The sequence below is a fragment of the Ascidiella aspersa genome, chromosome 9, assembly GCF_963924565.1.
Source record: "Ascidiella aspersa chromosome 9, kaAscAspe10.2, whole genome shotgun sequence".
In the NCBI taxonomy this organism is placed as follows: domain Eukaryota; kingdom Metazoa; phylum Chordata; class Ascidiacea; order Phlebobranchia; family Ascidiidae; genus Ascidiella; species Ascidiella aspersa.
This window is the reverse complement of record NC_139455.1, coordinates 5536969-5558934: the sequence shown is the minus strand read 5'-3', so window position 1 is coordinate 5558934 and position 21966 is coordinate 5536969. Positions and strand designations below refer to the sequence as shown.

Sequence of the window (21966 nt, the reverse complement as noted above, 5' to 3'; positions counted from 1 at the left end):
TACTTTCAGGCATTTTGCAGATAAAGGCGCGGGCGGTGTTGCAGTTGTCCCCCATCCATTCCCCGTTGTTCCCTCGCATATAATTGCACGCTGCATTGGTAGGGCCTGTACCGCCCCAATTCATGAAGTTTCCATAATTGCTGCCGTCGCTCCACGTGTAGCCCGACTGGTAGGTAAGGCCCAACCAGCTGTCAGCAGGATTTGCACCTGAAAATGAAAGCTGCCCGCGTCAAACATACGGAGATATAGGCTATGGATTGATTACACGAGGTGACTATTCTATAATCCATGTTTTTTAACGTAAATGGCGAATCGAAACTTGAATCATTCGTTTTTCAACTGTTGGTAAGGTAATTGCGTCACAATTGAACACCTAAACCTAGAACCAGACTTGGACAACTAGATTTATTTTAGGTTTTTAAAATTAGATTAGAATTAAAATTAGAGCATGTTAGTTTTCTAAATTAGATTAGAATTAGAATTAGATCGTTTTGAGGTTTTTCAAATTAGATTAGAATTAGAATTACCGAATTCCTAAAAAATCAATTTCAACTAGAATTTGAACTAGAATCACATTTAGTTTTTACAACCTTTAATTTAATCACAATTTATTCTTATAAGAACGTGAATGGTAAATATGTGTGTGCTAATTTGTATGCATTTTTATGTTGTTAGACTGTAAAAATTACATACAAGTCGTTCCAACCAGAAAATTTTAATTGAAATTCTGTGTTTGAACTGAGAGACTAAAAATGCCGTTGGACAAAGCAGCATTTTTGGTAAAATCCAAATTAGATTAGAACTAGAATTAGAGCAAACAAGCAATTCACAAATTAGATTAGAAGTAGAATTAGAGGCATTTTGCTCTTATTCATTGAATTAGAAAACTAGAATTATCTAGTTGTCCAAGTCTGCCTAGAACACAAAAATAATAAAACTTACAACTTTATCTTAACAATTATGGCATTGTTTTTATACTGAGCACAGCAAATACGATTCATCACCATTACAAACTAGCCAGGCATTAAAATAAAAAACCTTAGCTGAAATGCCAAAAAATCTCCACAGGACAGTGCTTTATTAAGGAATAGTAGAATATTGACTTAAATAATATCGGAAGTAGGCTGAACACTTATCAGCAAAAATTCATACAAAAACAAGCTGAGAGCAAAATAAAAACAAAATGAAACCAAATCGTTGACTGCTAACGCAAAAATCGCAAAAATTAATAAAACTGCTATTAATAAGTGTAGAAAAGTGTAAACCATATGATGGTGCCTGAAATCAATAAAAAGCACATTTAGTTTTACAGTGCTGACATCTTACCAACTAGGAAACTCTGCTCGCCAGTTGACAGAATACTTGTGAGGGTTGCCTGCTCCTGAGCGCAAAAGTTCTCGGCGGCTGATTGCGTTCTCTCGTCCTGGCGTACCAGGTAGCAGAATTTGTTGAAGTGTCGCCAGTTTGTGTCTTTACACTTGCCTTCGGCTGCACAAAAACGCAGCATTAACGCGCAAAGTTAAGCAGCAGATTTTAACTCAAAGGTAAGACGAAGCCTACTTTCTTAACTATGGCTGGTTTTAAACCTGATAATCAGAAAACAGCAGATAGTTATTCAATAGAAAGTCTTGCTTTTATCTTGTTTGTTCATAACAGAAGACAGCCAACTGATTTGAATAGTATTAAAGTTAAAGGTACTAAACTACTTAAATTTTGTAAAACTGTTGGGTAAACAACCCATAACTAATTAACAAAAAAATAAAAAATAAATAAAACGCTTCCGTGAATAAAAAATGTAACTGGATAACGATAGACTGGTTGGTTACCCTAATTAAAGAAACAAATATACTACGTAATAAATATTTTCTTATAAAGGTTTTTTTTACAAAGAATACTTTTTATTTATAAATAGAGTAGGCGTCGAAAAAGAAGATTTTATGGTGTAAATTGTGAGTGATTATGTTGTTGTTATTAATCGCTAAACGAGTTAAGGGTATAGCCAAAGGCCTAATACTGCTGAATTTAAATTCGTTTTTATTAGACATTAAACTTTACAAACTAGCACGTCAAAGCGAAACGCCTACTTGTAATAACTCCATCTCCTGTAGGCAGTGTGGATCCTTCTGGCAACTCGCAAATGAAGGGACGTTGGAAGAAACAAGTTGAGGTTTCCCAATTGGCTGCCGACTTGCCCGTATAGATGCTCAAGCAGTCTTCCTGGCCTACAAACCAAAGGAGCCCCGCTCTTTTATTTGGAACAAATAAAATATGAAAAGTGCGTGACTGCAACAGGGACAAAATTTAGTAGAAACACTGGTTGCTCATGATGCAATTCTTGTTGTATAAAATTAGCGTACTACTGAAATTCGGAGTAATTTTTTGAACCTTTATAAACTGTTGCCATAGTAATATTAATAAAAAACAGCTCCTCTGGTAATTGTAATTCTTAGTAAAGAAACGTCGGTAAAGAATTACAATTACAAGAGAAGGTGATTTTTGATTAACATTGTTAAACGTTTCATAATTTTTCTCATGTTTTCTGCATACAATAATTGAAAGATGTAAATAATAGCATTACTAGAAATATCATGAACGTCGTACTTGGCTTTGCGACTGTCTTGTGCTACTTTTCTTGTCATTTCGATCAACATTAAAAATATGTCGCTTTTCTTGGAAGAATTTGTTTTACTAATATCTATAACGAAGTCTTAATGAACAGCATACGCATGGTTGTTTATAATTTTGATTTTTTTGTTTTTTTGGAAACGCGGATTGATATAAAAAAGTACAATTCAGCGTACGGTAGCGCTACCTGTCACCATCTGAGGCATGTTAACATCCCAGTAGAACTTAGTGATCGGAGTAGAGTCAGACCAGATAAAGACGTTGTCCTGAGCCAAATCTGAGGCACCCAACCACAAGGCGTCGTAACCAGCCTTGTTAAACTGCGGCAGAATGTTTCCGACAAAAGTTTCTTGCTGGTCGCTGCCAAATATACAAAGGATTTGTAACAGGGCCTAACCGAGAAATTAAAACGGTAAATATCGACGTATAGTAACAGTTTGTATATATAGTACCTAAGGAATATTATATTTGGTTCAAATATATTCAGTATGGTGACAGGCGTTTAATTCAAATCGTTACTTTATTTATAAACCAATAGTCCAAAAAGCTGGGAAAAGTTGAAAATCTCTTAAAAGTAAAGTTATCCATTCTTTATAGAAAAACGCCTTGCTACAATTTTCAACAAAGTTATTTTTCCAATAATATTTTCGACAAGTTATTTTTCCAGTTTAATCCTGAACCTAATACCTCATAATCGTGCCGCTACTTTATTACATGAGAGGAACGGTTTTTCCAAATACTTTTCTTCCGAATAAGGCTTTAAATGGGTTTGACGAAAATGTTCAAGTTTTTCGACCGATATTATTAGACGATACCCATCTGATAATTATGTTTAATGATGGTAATTTAACAGACTGTCTACAGCAAAAAGTATTGTATAGGTGCTAATCGGAATTTTAGACTAATTTGTAGAAGGTTTCAGTCCGGCGATTTTTTTGAATTTTCCAGGTTTTAAATTTGATTGTGTCCGTCATTATTTTGAGAAATTAATACGGTTCGTCAGCTAAAGACTTAAAGAACACCTCAAATTTTTTTAAAAATCTCTAAAAATTAACCTTTCGATCTTCAGAAGTTGGGCCCCAATCTTTTTGCACATTCCGTCGGCTGTCGTCCACGTCTGCAGGCGATTTTCGTTGATGACCACCTCGTAGCACTTGTTGTCAAGGTGCAGCCAACCGGGTGGACACGTACCTGTAATTAGGGCCAAATTTTAATTGATTGACGTTATTTTAAAGTACATCCACTGTAATTTGGTAAATGATTTGATATTTTTTCACTAAATGTGATTGGTATTTTTAAGGTATTTTTGGTATTTTTTTTTACTTTGTTTTAATGCTGCTGGGTAAACCTATGCAAGGAATCCAAACAAATCATGAAAGGTTTACAACCACTACTTCAAATAACCTTTTAACGATCAGAATCTACTACGCAAATATGCTATAGGAATAGTTTGGACAATCCAAAATAAAAAAGCATAATTATAATGACAACCAATATTAGGCAAGAGGTGGTAGAAATATCAAAGCCTATATATAAGTCGTCTGATGATGTTCAAAATGAATCAAGATATGTTCGAAACGGTTAAAATGCTACTTAGTTCTGTATGAGCTTTGGTAGGTTCTTATTTTGCCTTACTACAACTTTTAATCATTATGCTCCAACTATTAAGAAAGAAAGATAAAAATGGTTGCACTTGCTTCGCTTTAACGAGTTTACCTACTTTGTATAGCTACTTACAGGCGAAAGACCTTTTTTCTTTGCCTGATACACGTGTTTTGCTTCACATGTAAGTTAGAACGAACATAGTCGAGAAAAAATGTGTTTTCGCATCTAGTTCGGACAATCATCTGTTTTTCCAGCGAAAATTGTATCATGAGGTGCTTTCCGAGATAGCTGATATGCAGGTGCGCAAAGCTTCTTTAGAAGTTACTTGTGTTTGGAGCTTACCTGTTAGACCTTTTTCGCAGATGAACCTGGATTCTACGCTGCATTTTGACTGTGACCACTTTCCGTCGGACGACAGCTTTATACAGGTGCTGCCAGGGTATGGATGTCTGCAATAATATTGCGTAAATCGTGACTAGTATGGATGTCTGCAATAATATAGCATAAAACTGTGACGGCATGTAGAGGATTTTTTTAATTTATTTTAAGAATTATTAGTTAACGTAGGCAAAACGTATTTCTAAATCAGTTGGTTAGCAAACTGACTAAAATGTCAATGAATTACACGATCCGAAAATGTTGCGAAGCACTCCCTTCACTAATAAATTAAAACTTAAGGTAGGGGTTCGTTGATTTTTTATAACTCGTAATCTTAATAAAAATTGTTTGCGTAGACCAGGGCGGACATTGTTATTCAAAGATGGCGTCATAATACCAGTAGACCTGCTGTTTTCGGTCATAGTTCTGCGTGCATATTAAACTTTAGTTGAGCCTGGAGGCACTCAAGAAGATGGCAAAGCATTTAACTGTTTTTATCAATTTATTTTCTTAAACAACAAATCTTAAATTATGCACAAAGATGATTCCAATGAGCCTCGATAGGCCCAACTCCTCCCAAAAAACTACTACAGGCACCCCTAGGGAACCATGGACCACAGTTTAAGAACCCCTGCCTTAAGGCTTTCGATGTGTGTATCAGTGTTTTTTTAAGGTGTGTTGGGGGACCGAAACGGTCCAGCGGTTTCCCAAATTTTGGACTTTTTTTTTGGTATTTAAATGAAACACTTGCGGTCTCTTAAAACTACTTAGCGTTTACCCAAGCCAAACCTTAAAAAAAATCTGTGTGTATCAAACATCTGTTGGTATATTTTTGCAGTATTTATTTAGGAAATGTTGTCCACGGTTGTATAAGTGAGCACTGATCACATAGTAACAAAAAAATATTTTCGACTGCTTTTAGTAATTCCAAAACTAACTGGCATAAGTCTATAAATAACTTAACAAGTAAGGCTTACGGATTGGAAGGTTGACCAACAGCGAAGTTGCTGTAGCTGTAAGTTTCATGGTTGCTCCATTGCAACGTACTCGGGTTATCCTTGAAAAACGTCAAACAGACATTACATCAACACAGAAGTTTTTAATATGCAGTATAAGGTGGAAAGCATTTAGTAAATGGCTATGCTTTCTCGTGGCCAATTTTATTTTCACATTTCAATTGGATTTACATGCTACTTTTATCAACTTTACTCACCTATATTTTGCTCTTAATCACGATTTTACAATTTAGCAGTTAGGTAGTTTACTTTGTCACTTTACAAGTGGCAAGTTTCACTCACATGCATTAAAGAAATGACAGATGCTTTGAGTTTTCCCTAAATCTCTATTTCTGGCCAAACTCTAACTGTCAAATTCGAAACAATTTTTTATATAAGCGAGATCAATTTAAAAAAGGTTATAATTGTTGTGGGAAATGTTGCTTATTCAGGTTTGTTTAATCACGATTTGTTTATATCAGGGTTGCCTTTGGACTGCGTTTACTTTTGCCGCAAAACAAAAACATCTTTATGGTTGATTGCTTGCTTGAGAGCCTTCGTAATGTACAAGTAAGTTTATATTAACAGTAACGTGTGTTGCATAGGCTCCGATTCAAAATAATTAAACCGGAGGATATAAAGGATAACAAACGGTGGAGCGCCGAGAAATATTTAACCTTGTTTGGGTAACGGCATTATATAGTGTAAAGTAAGAAGGAAGGCCATTTTTATTGGTAGTATCACAACATTGTTTTTTGTTACAATAAACGATTTGAAACACAACGCACCGAATGTGCGTTGTTGTAAAAAATTCTCGATTTGTCGCACTCTTTAATCGGACTAAAACATTTATGCAGAACAGCTTACCAAAGAAGGAAAAATTATTATCTAAATCAGCGGTTCCCAAAGTGGTATCCACGGACCAACTGGGGTCCGTACAGCAGTTTCAGAGGGTCCGCAAGAAGAATTAGTCTTTAAGTTTTTCAACATTGATCGATTTTTCAAACATAATCTGTCACTATTATTGTCTTTAATTATGCTTTATTATGCGATCATATAGCGTATTTTGTAATGTCGTTGTGACATCATAAAGTATGTATTATGCTGTACTACCTGCTATCAGCGAATCGTTCGCATAAGTTAGAAAGTTGTTACTTTAAAAATACTGGTGACTGCACTCGTGTACTACAAGAAACATGGGTCAACTGACCCTTGAACTTTTATAGGGCCGCGAAATATCAAAATAATTGCAACGGGTCCACCAGGCAAAATTTTTAGAAAAGTTTGGGAATCGCTGATCTAAATGAGGTAAAAAAATCTCCTGGCACCCTTAAGGTTAAAAAATGGCTTCCCGATCGTGAACTTTTGCCCTCACTGTGTAGGAAAAATAATTTGAAAGTCATATCTCTCCTTTTAGGCAACGTACCGTGTCGGAGAGACCGATCCAGTAGCTGTAAGATGACGTCATCAAACTGGCGACGTCAGCTTGTTCGTTTGCGTCAGTGATGGTCACCAAGTGACCTCCATCAATTCTATAAAAACGTAAGTTTAGGAAACAAAAAAAATAAAAGGTAAAATTTTAGGAATCAATCTTGCTAAGTTCAGCAGGATAACTGCTTAGCTGCCAGACACTCGTAACTCATGTTTGGGTATTTTTTGGTGTATAAGTTATCTGGTTAAAGCATTTCTAGTGAATTTTCCAGCGCACTTTTAATCTGGGGAACTTTGGTTATTAGTAACGCAATGGTATAAAACTGCGTACAATTTGTCACCTTATCATAAAAATGTGTAAATAAATATAATTTAATCAAAACAGTTATGATTGGTTAAAATATTTGATCGGTTAAGGAACGTTCTGATCGGTTAAGATGTTTGTTTGATTTTCTCCTTTTAAGAGATCTCAGAAACCCAATTTTGAAAACATCGAAAACTTCAACAAGTATTTCTAAACAATGTAAAGTAAGCTACACTTACTTGCATTCGCTATCTGCGTAATACCACTGCTGTTCGCTATCAATGACTCGGTAACAAGTGGTTTCTGCCGGGTTGGAAGTCCAACCGACTGGGCACGACTTGTATTCCCCTGTGAGATGAAAGGGTTGCTTGTAGGTCACAAATTGAATTATCGCAGCCCTTTATTCAACATGGGACGTGGCGTTGTTTCGCACAATGTGCGCAAAACTGTGCACGCGAAAATGTGCGAGAGTAAGAGTAGGAGTAGGAGTAGGAGTAAGAGTAAGAGTAGGAGTAGGAGTAGGAGTAAGAGTAAGAGTAAGAGAAAGAGTAGGAGTAGGAGTAGGAGTAGGAGTAGGAGTAGGAGTAGGAGTAGGAGTAGGAGTAGGAGTAGGAGTAGGAGTAGGAGTAGGAGTAGGAGTAGGAGTAGGAGTAGGAGTAGGAGTAGGAGTAGGAGTAGGAGTAAAATTTAGAGTTAGTTAATTTGCAAAAAAAGACATGACTTTCTGCGTAGGCTAACTATTTTAACAAATTGACACGGAATTGGGGGGCGTGGCCCCTGGTGGTCCCTCTCTGACTACGCCCACGGGTTATACCTGGCTCTCTCTTGCAGATGAACCTGTCGACCTTTTCGCAGTCGACGTCGTTCCATTTTCCCGGGTAGAATCGCTCGACCCAGATTTCGACACAGTCCTCGTCGCCCAAATTGCTCGGCTCCTGAACCTTCCAGTCGCTAAAATAACGCACGTTTTTTCGTTATTTTTACTTTTTATAAATTTTCACTATGGAGATGTTTTATTCTCATTTTATTAAAAAAAAATAAACTAGGGAACACTTTGCACGGATCTGTAATGTAGCTTGATAATGAATTGCAAAGTCAAAAAGGTCGAGTAGATCGACATTATTTTGATTAAGACGATTCGATACGAGCTTGTATCTGAAGATGATATAAGCTCGTATCGAAACATCTTAATAATCAAGATGATGTCGATCTACTCGACGTTTTTGGCTTTGCAATTCATTATCAAATTTAAACTTTTTTTATAAAAACGTAAATGCGGTTAAGCAACTAAAGCAGTGGTTCCTAACCTTTTGAGGCTTGCGGCACCCTATAGAGAAAACATTTTTTTTTTAATATTTTGGCTATACCCTAGTATTTTCGCTCGGTGGTTAATTGTGGTGGCGCCATAAAAAATTGAAACAGCTCACTTTAATTGTTCACAAGGTTGAACACCTTCTTGATTTGCTGCACCCCGGTCGTACACAAAAAACTGTATCACGAAGCTCACTAATGACAAAAACCTTAGAATCCAAAATAATGTCAAATCAAAAAAATGAGGAACCACCGAATAAAGGCACGTCGAAAAATACCCTGTGTTGTTGTTTTTGGTGGCTCAAAGCTTGTACACTTTTTTACACCGATTTTACAAAACACGATTTAATTTTGAACGATCTCTAAAAACGTGTTTACTCGAATGATGATAGATGGGAAATCGAATATTCGCACAATTCAGTTAACAACAAGCAACTTCACATGCTTCTTTATATACATACTTAGTTCAAATGATTACGTTCGCTTCACATTTGTTAAGTGTCACCGACGCCAAGCCTTTAAAAGAGCTGCATAGATGCCAGTGCTAGTATTAGTACTCGTTCGATATCAAACTAACATTGGTATACTTTTCAGTCGCAGTTTGCCATTCAACAGGGCATGTTAAAAAATCTAAGATAATTATAACATTTCGCACGCTGAAAAAAAAACATACTTTTTAGATTTTAAAAGCGGCAACCTATATACCTAGTTGCAATTTTGTTACAAAGTTACCAAACTAAGGCAACCCGCTAGGCCGGGGTCGGACTCCAGTATTTCAAACCGACTTCGTAGCATGCAAAGCAGTACCAAGCAAAGACTTACGGCACTGTCGGATCGAAGGGTGTGTCATCCACCCATAAAAAATTTTGATCTTGTTTGTTGTCGGTTAAACCTATCCACCACCTGGTGTCGTCCTTGTTAATGAGGTAGTTGTTATACGCCCAGTCCTGCAAAAAAATGCGTCATTATTCGGTTGGAACAATGTTCTCAAAGATACTTTGAGTTGACAGGTTGGCAAAAACATTTCAAGGCAGCAGACCGCAAGACTGTTTTGTAGATAGGCGTTTGTATGGTTCGTGCGAGAGTTATTTTGGAGAAGAGGTTGGGTCCAATGGATCATAGGCCAATATGAATATTTTAATGACGCCATTTGGCCCTTTTGATGAAGGAGTCTGGCTCGCAAATAAAGTAATCAATGCTTAACGAACTTGTCAAGATTAAAACTGCATAGCCCACGTCCATAACCCTTTCCAAAACTGTTAACTGTAAATCAATTTATTGGAGTAGAGTAATAAACAGCAAAACAAATTCCTGGACCGTGCGAGGCCTGATGTTCAACTCTTAAAATTCAGTTACGGAAATTAGCACGAATACTGCGTATTTTTTTCCAAAAAGTCAGTCTCAAAACCAACAAAACGCACCCGTTCGTCAACGGTGGCGTAGCTGGCCAGATGACCATGGTTGGACTGGCACCACGACTCGGCGTTCACCCAGGCTTTAGGCGGCTGCGGGTCCAGGGTTCCGTCGGAAAAGTACCAGCACTTGCCGTTGTACGGTATCCATCCCCCGCACTTCTGGCTCCGCACTGGAAGACAAAAAAAGTATAACCGATGCTGATGGAGTTCTCCCGAAAAATATTTACTCAGGGTAAATTGAACAAAAACAGCGTATTTTGTCGGTACCCGCACTTACTAATTTTACCAATTTTAAAAAGTTTGTATTTCATTTCGGACTATGACCCGCTTCAAAATATACACGACCAATAAAACAAACATTTACCCAGTGTGTAAACTGCTTCTACCAGGCATAATATTAATAAAAAAAACAGCTCCCCTGGTTATTGTATTGGTTTATCAACGTATTCAAGTCGCCTTCTTGGGTGTCAATGACGGACTCCAGGCATAAGACCGAGACAAGAACAACACCAAAGTCAGAATAAAACACAATTCGGAATAAGGCCAAAATAGGACTAATACCTAATGGTATTAGTACCGTCTGAATCAGAATAAGTCCTAAATCCTTCGGAATAAGACCTAAAAAGTCAGAATCTGGTCTAAACAAAACTTAATCCCCAAACCCCACCCCTAAGTACATCACTAACTCCCCTAATAATTTCAACACTAACCTATTTTCTAACCTAACCCATTACCCACCAATAACCTCAAACAGGACCAAAAATCCGGAACAGCGGCGCCCTGACGGCGCCGGTCAGACTAGGGCGTCCAAGCGTGGTCACCAAAAGGGCCGATGCCAGACCGATGGCCCCCATCGTCCCATACCCTCTACCCACAGGTTCGGGGGTTATTTTGGCCATTTAGGCCTTCTTCCGATGCATTTAGGCCTTATTCCCAAGAATTAAGGACTTATTCCGATGAATTTAGGCCTTAGTCCGATGCATTTAGGCCTTATTCCCAAGAATTAAGGACTTATTCCGATGAAATTAGGCCTTAGTCCGATGCATTTAGGACTTATTCCCAAGAATTAAGGACTTATTCCGATGAATTTAGGACTTATTCCGATGAATTTGAGACTTATTCCGATGAATTTAGGCCTTATTTCGATGAATTTAGGCCTTATTCCGATGAATTTAGGCCTTATTCTTAATATTATGGTTTTATAGATTTTGATGCTTTTGGTATTATTGCTTTTTAGGTCTAATTGTGTGTTCCCGTGAATGACACCGAACGCCTGTGGTACGTTAACAATTAGAATTAACAGAGGATCTGTTTAGTATTATACTGAAATGTCACTATAAATGGAACTGGAACAACACAATAAACTTAAAACATGTAGGAAAATTTGATACATTTTGGTCTCAAATCGTACACAAATAGTTGTTTCAAGAAGCTTACCAATTGAGAAAAAATCAGATTTTTAAAAATATCAAATACCTGCCGGCACCCTTAACATGGATCACCAGGGCGCCGCGGTATCCCGGTTGATAACAACTAGTTTATACACTGGGTAAATGTTTGTTTTATTGATCGTGTATATTTTGAAGCAGGTCAGAGTCCGAAACAAAATACAATTATTTTTAAATTGGTGAAATTAGTATGTAAGTGTAACAAAAAACGCACAAAATACGTATTCAATATACGTATATGCTAATCAGGTGGCACTATGTAAAGACAAATTGTATTGCATTCTCGACAAGCTTTCATACAACCGTCAACCGTGCATCATCAGGTCAAAGTAGAAAGCACATATAGACTTTTACATTTACATTTTTTCTATAGGTTTATTCCTGAACTATATTAGACAGATAAATCTTCAAAGGCGCGAGAGAAAAATTTCGCATTTTTGAAGTTGAGCAACTTAGACATAACACTAACACTGCTGATGCCACCATTTTTTGTCAAGTGGAAATAAACGAGTTAGTTATTTCAAACTGGAAAAGTGTGGAATCAATGCTGATTATACAAAACGTACAGTATGATCCAATAGAGATTTTTTCACCAAATATATGGTTTTGAGTTATTCAACTCCATTTCATGGCGAGCGTATTAATGTGTTGATGACTGTGAACGAGGAACATACATAGGTGTAGCAAAGTCACGTCGCTAGCTCCGGTATAATAGCACACGATAAGTCGCGGTAGATTTTTCTCGAAACTCGGTGACGATTTGCTTGAAACACGTGACATGACCCGAGTCACAACGACTGAGTGAAACTTAAAAGCACTTAATAATAGCTCAAATTAACCTTCATTATAGCAGAACTTTAACGAGAAAAGGCAAGTGTAGGGTTAATTTGTTATACACTCTATTGTTGTCTGGTTAAAAAATTGCAACCGAAGATATATTTATTGTTCTAAAGTCCTTGGAATTTTGTGGCTTAAAACCAACCCAATCGAGATTAATCACTAGACTGAAGTAAACAGTGATGAATTATATTCTCTAATCAAATACACTTTGTTTATTACTAGCAACCGTTCGGGAACTTGGTATGTATGCGTGATAAAAAAGGATAGAGTTTGCCACTTGTAATATCATTGGCAGGTGAAAGTGAAAGTGAGCAAAGGTTATTTTTCAAAAAACAACACAAACCTCTTGAAAAAGCTGCGGCGAAACAGAAGGCAAATAGCAAAGCGCAAGAAGCCTTCATCGTAATCCCTTTTTTTCAAGCGAATTTCGTTTTTATCCTGACAACAGATTTTGTTGACACCAGGATTCTACGTAAAGGCAATCGACCTGTTGAGAAGAAAGAAATAATCTCGCGGAACGACTAAATTTAATAGAAATGATTACATTACCAGCATTCAAGGCGGAACGATCACCGTTAAAAAAAAATTTTACGTAAAGGCCGTTTAAATTAAAACATGTTTGATGGAAAGAAATATTTTGCTCGCAAAAAAGGCAGTCGGAAATATTTTATTGTAAATTCTTGCAATGTAAAAAAAATTGTTTTGGTCGTTTCTGTGAAATGTTTTAAGATATTTACAAAATCCTTAGCCTATACTTCAGCTGCCTTGATAACCCTGAGCTTTAAAAACTAACATTTTTTAAACATATTTCGAAAAGCTAAATTACTTTGGCTTGTAAGAAATCTCCGGCAAACAATAAATGCAAAAGAAAACCCTACATTCGATTTAATTGAATATTTACGCTGTTTAACAAAAAACGAGTAAGTATAAATCCTTTCTTTCCATCAACAGAAATATATATTTCGCCGTATGAAAACTGGAATAATTTAGTTTCTGTACAAAAGCTAGTGAGTACTGAATAGTGAAACTAGAGAACTGATGATGCTTGGTTTTATTAGTCGAAATATAAATTTCTGTTAATTTTAAAAATATTTCTGCTTTGTAGCCCTTTTTTTTAGATTTAAAACATCTAAATGTTCATACTTCGAAAAGTGTCTTAAAATCTTGTCTGGGAGGCCCTTTTACATAACATCACACTTCGAAGGCCTAAATACATTTACTGTAAAATTAAAAACTTAATAACGTAAATACTCAGATTTCTCTAACAGTTAATATAAAGCATAGCTGCACTTTTATTTCGTCAGTAAATGTCAAGCCATACCGGGGGCGATCACAGCAGACGATTGAATTGCATCAACTGCAGCTTTTTGACACCGTTGTGGCAATTATTAATTACCAGTCAGGGATAATTGTGCTCGCGCCTCGTCGTCAGTTATTAATCTTTGGCAGCGTCGTTGCTTGAAACATACTTGAGCAAACAATACACACCGTCTGTTGGCGACGTGCACACGGCTGGGTTCACAATTGAAACGCAGGTTGTTCAAACCAATAAAGGCCTCCAGACATGATTTTATTCGGGCCTGCACAACATCGTTTCATTCTGTGATTACAAAAACCTTTATTAGCGTAACAAACTATATCTGTGAAATCAATAAAACAAGGTAACACTAGAATGCTAACCGTAATGAAAACCAATATACTAAGGAACACTATGCATGGATCTGTAATGTAACTTGATAATGAATTCCAAACCAAAAAAGGTAACTGATAAAAATGATACAAGATTGCATCGAAACGTCTTTGTCAAGATAATTTCAATTTACTCGACCTTTTTGGCTTTAAAATACTATATAAACTATTTTTACAAACATTAAACCAATATTATTTTGGGGTGTAATACATTTTGGCATCGAGGTAGCTTACTGTATTTGATCAACGAAAACAAATATTGTAAATCTTTAACATCCCTGTTCAAACTCTGAAGTTTTGGAAATGTATGGTCTCATACCAGTGATTCTCAAACTGTGTGCCGCGGCACACTAACGTGCCTCGAGAGATTGTCAAGCGTGCCGTGAAACTTTTTGTAATTTCGAAAAGAGAGTATTAGTATTATCAATAGGCATACACGCAAGCATTTTATACTTAAATACGAACTACTCACAACAAATTAAAATTTTTTGAGAGATTTACATAGAGTTTGTCTTGTTAAGGGCGATTGTAAAACTACTCCATTGTTATTCTGTTAAAAGAGTGCCGCGAAATAGTTAGGATTTTTTTAGTGTGCCGGGAGCCAAAAAAGTTTAGGAATCACTGTCTCATACAGTTGCCTTCATTGAATCACATAAACATCACTTAGCCTATTTGGGCACAACACAGAGTGTGCAAAATATTTCTGCGGTCCCATCCAGATACGTTTCGCACGTACGAATGCAGACGCGTATATGAAATCTGCGATCGGGCGCAAGTGTAATACATAATGGCTTGGAGACGTACACGAAATCAATGCAATGTGCACGGGGATGAGTCCGACGTGCGTATAGTGTATACCAGTGGTCGGCAAACTGTGGGCCACGGCCCAAATGTGGGCCGCAGAGCCATTTTTCGTGGGCCGCGAGTTACTTTTGAATAGCTTAGTGTTATCATGTAGTTGTGGGCCGCGTGATAGCCGTATACATTTATTGCACTTTGTTTTAAAACTACATGTGGCTTATAAGTTTTATATTGTCTCGGCGTGGTTCTGACCCACGTGGCAAATATGGTCCTGAGTACCTGTCGATCTATATTTTTGGCCAACTTTAACTATACGTAAACGCAAAATTTGTTGTGCTTCGCGCATATAATACACAATTAGAGCTTCACTAGTTATTAATTTCCGGGTATTTACGTTGTTAACACCGTTATTAAAATCGTCGGCGGTATTTGTAAATAGCAATTATATAATAAAGCATTTATTGAAATTACGAGGTAAAAGTGATTAAACTTATAAAAAACAATGGTCTTCTGAAAAAAGGGCGCTGGTCTTAAATCCTACCATTTTTATTTTACAGTAACAAAACGAGCTGTCAAAATTGTACCACCTCCACCACAAACGAAAGGTTAAACATTTACGTCTTATACCTACCTAACTGTGTAGGGTTGAATGCACCCGATCTCGTCCGATCTCGGAAGTTAAGCAACATCGGGATTGGGATTGAGTGGATGGTAGACCGCCTAGGAATACCAATTGTCGTAGGCAAAAAAGAATGATGAAACTTGGATTTACCGTCTGAACTATTTGAAGAAAACAGAGGCTGTTTCCGATAACCTGTTCATTTTTTAGTGTTTTTAACCTTTAATTTGTAAAAATGTACACTGTCGCTGTTGTATAGAGCCGCGTTTTGTATATTTAGTTAACTTCTTATTCGGTACAAAAACATATCTATATTTGCGAATTACACGAAACGTTGGCTACTTTTCCACAAAAAAATCCCCTACTCCGCTTGGCAATTCGGACTCTACCCTCGTGGTGGCACGTGTTCCCTGGTGGATACAGGTTTAATAAAGGGCTTGGCCCAGACCATCACTAACCGTGTTGTGGTATTTCCGGCCCTTTTCTTCAGTTGGAAGAATCGAGCCAAAACGATTACTACAACTTACATTCTATCAGTTAAGTTCAGCAGGAAAAAAAAAGTTTTTGCGGTCTTTAGTCAGTTGAAAAAACGCACTTTGTTTTGCAACAAACGGCAGGTAACTAAAGTGTATGTTGAGATTTGTTTTGTAATTATCTTGGCTTCAAATGGTTTGCTTTAACAAATTAATCACAATTTACCAAACTCATTAAAGCAGAACATTTTAGTTAATTTTTGCTCCACTTTCGACCAACAAACGAAAGTTTTTTCATACAGTTTATAACCTTAATTTAACATAGAGGTTTTGCATTACAACAAGCTAATAACACCCGACTTGTGGCTTTTGGGCGAAGCAAATTGCTCCCGTTAAGAGCTTCACTGGATGGGAATGTATTTGGCAAGTCGGTTAAGTGCTTACTGTCAATTGTTGCTTGCTAGCATCAAGTTTTGGCGGTGAAATAACCTGCATGCAGGAGAATATTGTCAGAATAAATAATAAATAAAATTAACAGCCGTTAAGCATTGAAAAAAGATTCCCCGGGATATTTTTCTGGGAAATCCCCGCGGATTTTTTTTCAAAAATTCGCAAAATTGAAAAAAAATCAAAAAACCTTAAAGTCGTTTTTTGGCCTTATTTTAGGTGTTAGGGGGCTGAAACTTTACCATGTTGTTTGTACGCCCAAGGCGCGTCTACACACCAAGTTTCATCCAAATCGGAGATGGTCGATTTTTAAAAAATGCCAAAAATCGCGTTTTTTTGGATAATTTTTATAAAAAATGTCCATTTTCTCGTTAATTATAAAGAATTAGACTATATAAGTATCCCCGTTGGATTCATATTGTCCTAACGCATCTTCTGTGAAAATTTCAGCAAAATCGGAGCAGGTCGAAAAAAATTCGAAAAAAATCGCTGGTATATGAGCGTCGAAATTGGCCAATTTTGCCGATTTAGCATTATGTTATAAAATAAGTAATACTGATGATTTGAAATGCGCTATAATAAATAGTCGAGCGTTATATCAAACAGAAAAACTCGTTCTTAGAACTATTTGTAGGCTGCGATCAGCTTCATGTCGTCAATCTGTTATTTAGAAGTCGTTTTGAGAAAATGGTTGATTTGAAATCCAACTTATGATGAACTGTATATATTCACCAGAAGTACTTTATTAACCAATCTTCACAATCCACAAATGTTACTGTTTTTGAGAAAATGACTTCAGAATGAATAAATGATAATTTGCGGTTTCTCCAAGAGCGTTTGGACAAACTGCAATCATAAAAGAAAAAAAAAAGAAAAAATATTTCGCCTGGCTAAAAAAGTTTTTTTTTTTTTTTTTTTTTTTTGTATAAAACAAAATTTTATTTTTCTAGTATATTTGTTGTAACTTTTTTTAATTTAATTTCGTTTTCGCGAAGATAGTCTTAAGTATTTTTAGCGGAGTTTTTTGGTGAGTTGTTATCTGTAGGCGCGATGTTTGTAACTTTAGTATAGTAGTATTCTGCCACATCTAGAAGAAGACGTTGACCGTTTATTTTCAGTGATTTCTACTACTCGTTCCAGTGTAGAGTAGTAGTAACTAACAACAATCAACCTGCAACCAACTAACTATAATGACACTTGACTTACGAGCAGTCTTCTTCCAATCGCCCATCGAAGTTCAAACCAAGCTCGAAGCTGCTTTACTTCCTAAATGGGACAAACTCACCCAAAGCTTAGGGCCTTGACGATTTTGTGTAAACGTCAAGCAGCACTTCGCCAATCTTGAAGAAGACATCTTTAAACCTTAAATTTCGTTTTAAGTAATCCTCGATTAAACTTTCGTTTGTTGGTTGGCGACGAAAAGCTTCTCCGTGAGAGAAACCAGACAGTAAGAATTCAAAGTTGTTGATTTCGTTTTTTTTGTTTTTCACATTTATGTTTTTGCAGAAGCCGCTTCGACATTTTGAAGCAAATGATGTCACTTAAGTAAAAAGTTAAAACAAACACTTTTAATTTTACTTTTAAACGTTACTTTTGAAGTCTTCAATGTAATGGGCATATAACATTATTTTCTTCGTTAATTAATGGGCCGTATAATAAGTTATTTATATCTTTTTTTTTTATTTTAACTATTAATAATCGCGCCTCGGATAAACCTCACCAGCTACGATATCGCCTCTGTACAAAAACTCAGTCTGTCTACTTTGTATTATCGGGCATCCAAGAAGCGACTAAAAATTTGTTTTTCGTTAACAAGTAATCTGCGTTAAAACTTTAGTTTGTTGGTGGGATCTTGTTAAAATACTAATTAAAAAATATTATTATTACAACGTTTCACGTAAGCGACGACGCTGTGTTTTTTTTTATTTTATTTTTTATAACGCAATTTAGGTTGAATGTCGAGGACAAGCATATATATTATTTTTCATTGTTACATACTGGTCTATAGGAAAAAAAATAATTTCACCGATATGTTTTAAAAAAAAAATTGAAAAACATAAATGCGAAAGCTTGGTTATGGTTTCTTTTTGAATTCACAATTTATTTTTTATAAGTCGGCCAACTGTGGGCCGCAGAGACAATTTTAGTGGCCCGTGAGTCACTTTTGAATTGCTAAGTTTTATATTTTATTTGTGGGCGGCGTGATAGTCGTTCGTTCATAGCACTTTTTTTTAAAGTTGGTTTGGAATATAATTTTTACATTGACTCAGCTTAGAAAGACCCACGTTCCAAATGTGGGGGAGCCTGTCCAACTGTATTTTTTGCCAACTTAAACTGTAAGTAATTGAAAAGATTTTTGCGCTTCGCGAGTATATTCTTCGTTTTATATTATGTTTTACATTATGATATGGCAGTGTGTTGGGCACCAAGGCGCCGTAATATATTTCACCTTAAAGTCAAATATCATAAATCCGCCATGTTTTCATAGTGGTTTTACGTGGTGGGCCTTCAATAGCTCTGAAAAGGCTACTTTGGGCCGCGACAAAAAAAGTTTGCCGACCATTGGTGTATACTGTAGATAAAAATAATACATAATGGCTTGTAGACGTACACGATATCAATGCAATGTGCACGGGGATGAGTCCGACGTGCGTATAGTGTATACTGTAGATAAAAATAATACATATGGACCCGAACGTGCGTTATCTGCATTTGGAGGCTAATGTGCGTAAACAGAGTTCGTTATGTCCGATACTCGGTTGTTTATTCCGATACTGGGCAAAAAATATCGCCGTCCAATACGATACTAAATGGCGTTAATAGTCCAAAAAACTAGAGTGGTGATAATGAAAATTACAACGTTAATGCTTCTTGAACTTTTTTAATGTAAAACTGTTGAAAAAGATGAACTTAAGTAAAAGCTCTACGTTGGAGTGCGAAACGAAGCTAAAATGGTCAGGATAATTAGGTGTTGTCAGGATAATTACGATACAACCCCAATATCGGAGACGTAGCGATACTATTACCTGCTATCGGGTGATCGGACCCGATCTGGGTTTTCTTCTAATTTTTGGGTATTCCGATCTTTTAAATATTTTCTCAATATCGATAAGAGAAAGAAATTCCAGTTCATAAGAAAATTATAAATATTACTACGCAAACACATAGTATATTGAATGAAGACAATATCTGGATTATATCTGACTATATTTTCGTAATATAGCGTTCAGAATTTTCTTCGATTAAAATAATCTGCATTAATCCGAATGGTTAGAAAGACGATCTTTGGTTGCAAATTAAGATAAAACAAGGTACAAAAGAAGCCTAAAATGAGTTGGTTTTGATGTTATACGATAAATATATGTTACCTCCATGAGCATCATCATTATTTTAATCTACCCTTTAAAAAAATAAGTTTTGTACTGAAGCGAAGTTAGTTATAATGTATCATAAACTTCCGGTCATGAACTGAGGCTATTAGCAAGTAACAGCCTCATGAATACATAAGTTTTCAAAAGCGTAGATTAAAGTCGGTAGTCGGTTGCTTTCGGCGCTTGTGCAATCAGAGTGACTCGCAGGAGGCCTTGATCCATTTAAAGTCCTGCACCAGCGATTTTCAAACTTTGTACAGCGGCACACCAGTGTGCCTCGAGAGACACATAAGTATAACGCGAGGCTTTTTGTATTTTTAGACATTAACCTATTCTCATAGCAAATAGGTATACAGTCAAGCATGTGGGTCTTGAATGCACACTATATACATTCAAAAACTAATAGTATGAGGAAATTTTCTTATTGCTTTAACGTATATGGTAATTAAAGGCTATTGCAAAGTTAGGAAATGGAAGTGTACCACGATTTTTTGCCAAATTTCTCAATATATCACACGCTAAAAAAGTATAACAACCCCTGCTGTACAGTCGACTGAACACACAAACACACAGCTTAAATAAATTTCCCTAAGACATATGTAGCATAAAGAAGTTCCAATTTAATTGATATGAGCCATGTTATCGTATTCCTTCCGCAATTTTCTCACATTTCGGAGAAACCTTGCTCAGAACCAATCTCAACAAAATGAAACATGCTACAGTAGGCGACCTAACCAATTTAACGGCGACTCAACTATGAGTCGGGACCAAAAAGTTGCGAAACACTGAGCTAGCACAAAAAGTCCCGCTTCTAAATCATAAAATCTGTGTTTATTATACAAATGAAATAAAACAATTTAACACTTGATTACAGAACGCGACCAGGGGCGGATGGATAGAGATATATTTTAGCAACATTTAGCGGTTAAACACAATGTTGTGCTTTCCTAGAGTCAATTTAGGTAATTTGATTTAACATTTTTATTTTTTGTTGCGAGCATGGCGCCGTGGAAAATATACAAAAACATAGATAGGGCAATTTTAACTTTTAACTTGAAACGGATGTACTTGTAAGGCTTTTTGAAATATTTTAATCAACATTTTATTCTGCGCTTTTTGTGAGACAAAAAAAAACTGTGACGACACTGCCATCTAAACAATAATAATTATTAGCTCTGTAACAACAGCCGAAACCAGGAGTAATGAGGCTACGGCCTGTAAAGATAAATACACCGCGGCCAGCGGCATATTTTCTTTACACTAATAAAGTACAGTTGCAGTGTTAAGTTTTGATGAAATAACTGAACGACAATTTATTGAGGTTCACTAAAGTTTTTAAACTTTTTTTTATACTTTTTTTCGATAATCAAGTTAATAAAGTCCGACACGCTCATTTCGTTTTATGATCAGGCTGAGCTATTACAGTCATCCAGTCCTTTATAAAATAAGGTTATGGTGACCTTTGACCTAGCTATTGGATTATGTGTGTGTCTGGTGTCAATGTGCCTCAATTCGAATGCTTATGCAAACTGGATCCGCCCCTGAGTACGACTCACAGTACAGCAATAGCGATCGTGATGTATTTTAATTTTCAAAACGGCACAAAAGGAGGAAAGAAAAATATACTGGTGTGTTCAGGGGAAAAAACAAATTTCGACGATGACTCGAACTGTAGGACTACATTTGTACAGTTAATCCGCAAAAGTTGAAACGCTAAGCATCTTCTTCACCCATTCCAAGACCCTTAAACAAGACAGAAGAGTAATTAAAAGAAAAGACAGCATAAAATATAAAAGCCTTTATAATTTTTATCTGCTGCTGATAGATGTCTTTGGCTGATGAAAAGCATGCAGCATTAAAAACTGAATGAACTTTTACTTGAAAAGTTTATCTGTTCACTAAAACTTTAATCTTCATCTACGGGGTTACGAAACGTTAATGGGTAGATAAGGGGCTGTGGTTTTCTTTGCAGCGGTGTATTATTTTTAAACCTAACTGCCTTAAAAATTACTTGTGAAATTTTTTCCATAGTTTTATTTTTTAGCCAAACAAGTCAAAGGTTGGAGTAATTTTTCTCCTAGGAAGCTTAATCAAATATTAAACATCAGGTATCGTCAATACAAAACCTGAAAATGTATTACGATCGCAATGTAAGATTGTATAAACATATCGAACAGATTTGCATAACTTTTTCTGCAAAAGCTTAAATATTTC

At 36.2% G+C, this 21966-nt stretch overlaps 2 protein-coding genes across 2 annotated transcripts in view; both read right to left on the bottom strand.

The window, feature by feature from the left end:
• Window positions 1–10457, bottom strand: part of LOC146132043 (uncharacterized) — a 52822-nt gene extending 42365 nt beyond the window's left edge. The window contains exons 1-13 of the mRNA XM_083397191.1: window positions 10451–10457; window positions 10071–10234; window positions 9472–9596; window positions 8153–8289; window positions 7578–7686; window positions 7030–7135; window positions 5586–5665; window positions 4573–4679; window positions 3681–3816; window positions 2813–2985; window positions 2085–2222; window positions 1327–1488; window positions 4–207 (exon numbers count right to left, since the gene is read on the bottom strand). Of these exons, the coding sequence (XP_083253317.1) occupies window positions 4–207; window positions 1327–1488; window positions 2085–2222; window positions 2813–2985; window positions 3681–3816; window positions 4573–4679; window positions 5586–5665; window positions 7030–7135; window positions 7578–7686; window positions 8153–8289; window positions 9472–9596; window positions 10071–10234; window positions 10451–10457 (1648 nt within the window). The remainder of the gene's footprint in view (window positions 1–3; window positions 208–1326; window positions 1489–2084; window positions 2223–2812; window positions 2986–3680; window positions 3817–4572; window positions 4680–5585; window positions 5666–7029; window positions 7136–7577; window positions 7687–8152; window positions 8290–9471; window positions 9597–10070; window positions 10235–10450) is intronic.
• An 11008-nt stretch (window positions 10458–21465) lies between these two features.
• LOC146132042 (uncharacterized) overlaps window positions 21466–21966 on the bottom strand; it is a 51177-nt gene continuing 50676 nt past the window's right edge. The window contains exon 54 of the mRNA XM_083397190.1: window positions 21466–21495. Within this exon, the coding sequence (XP_083253316.1) occupies window positions 21466–21495 (30 nt within the window). The remainder of the gene's footprint in view (window positions 21496–21966) is intronic.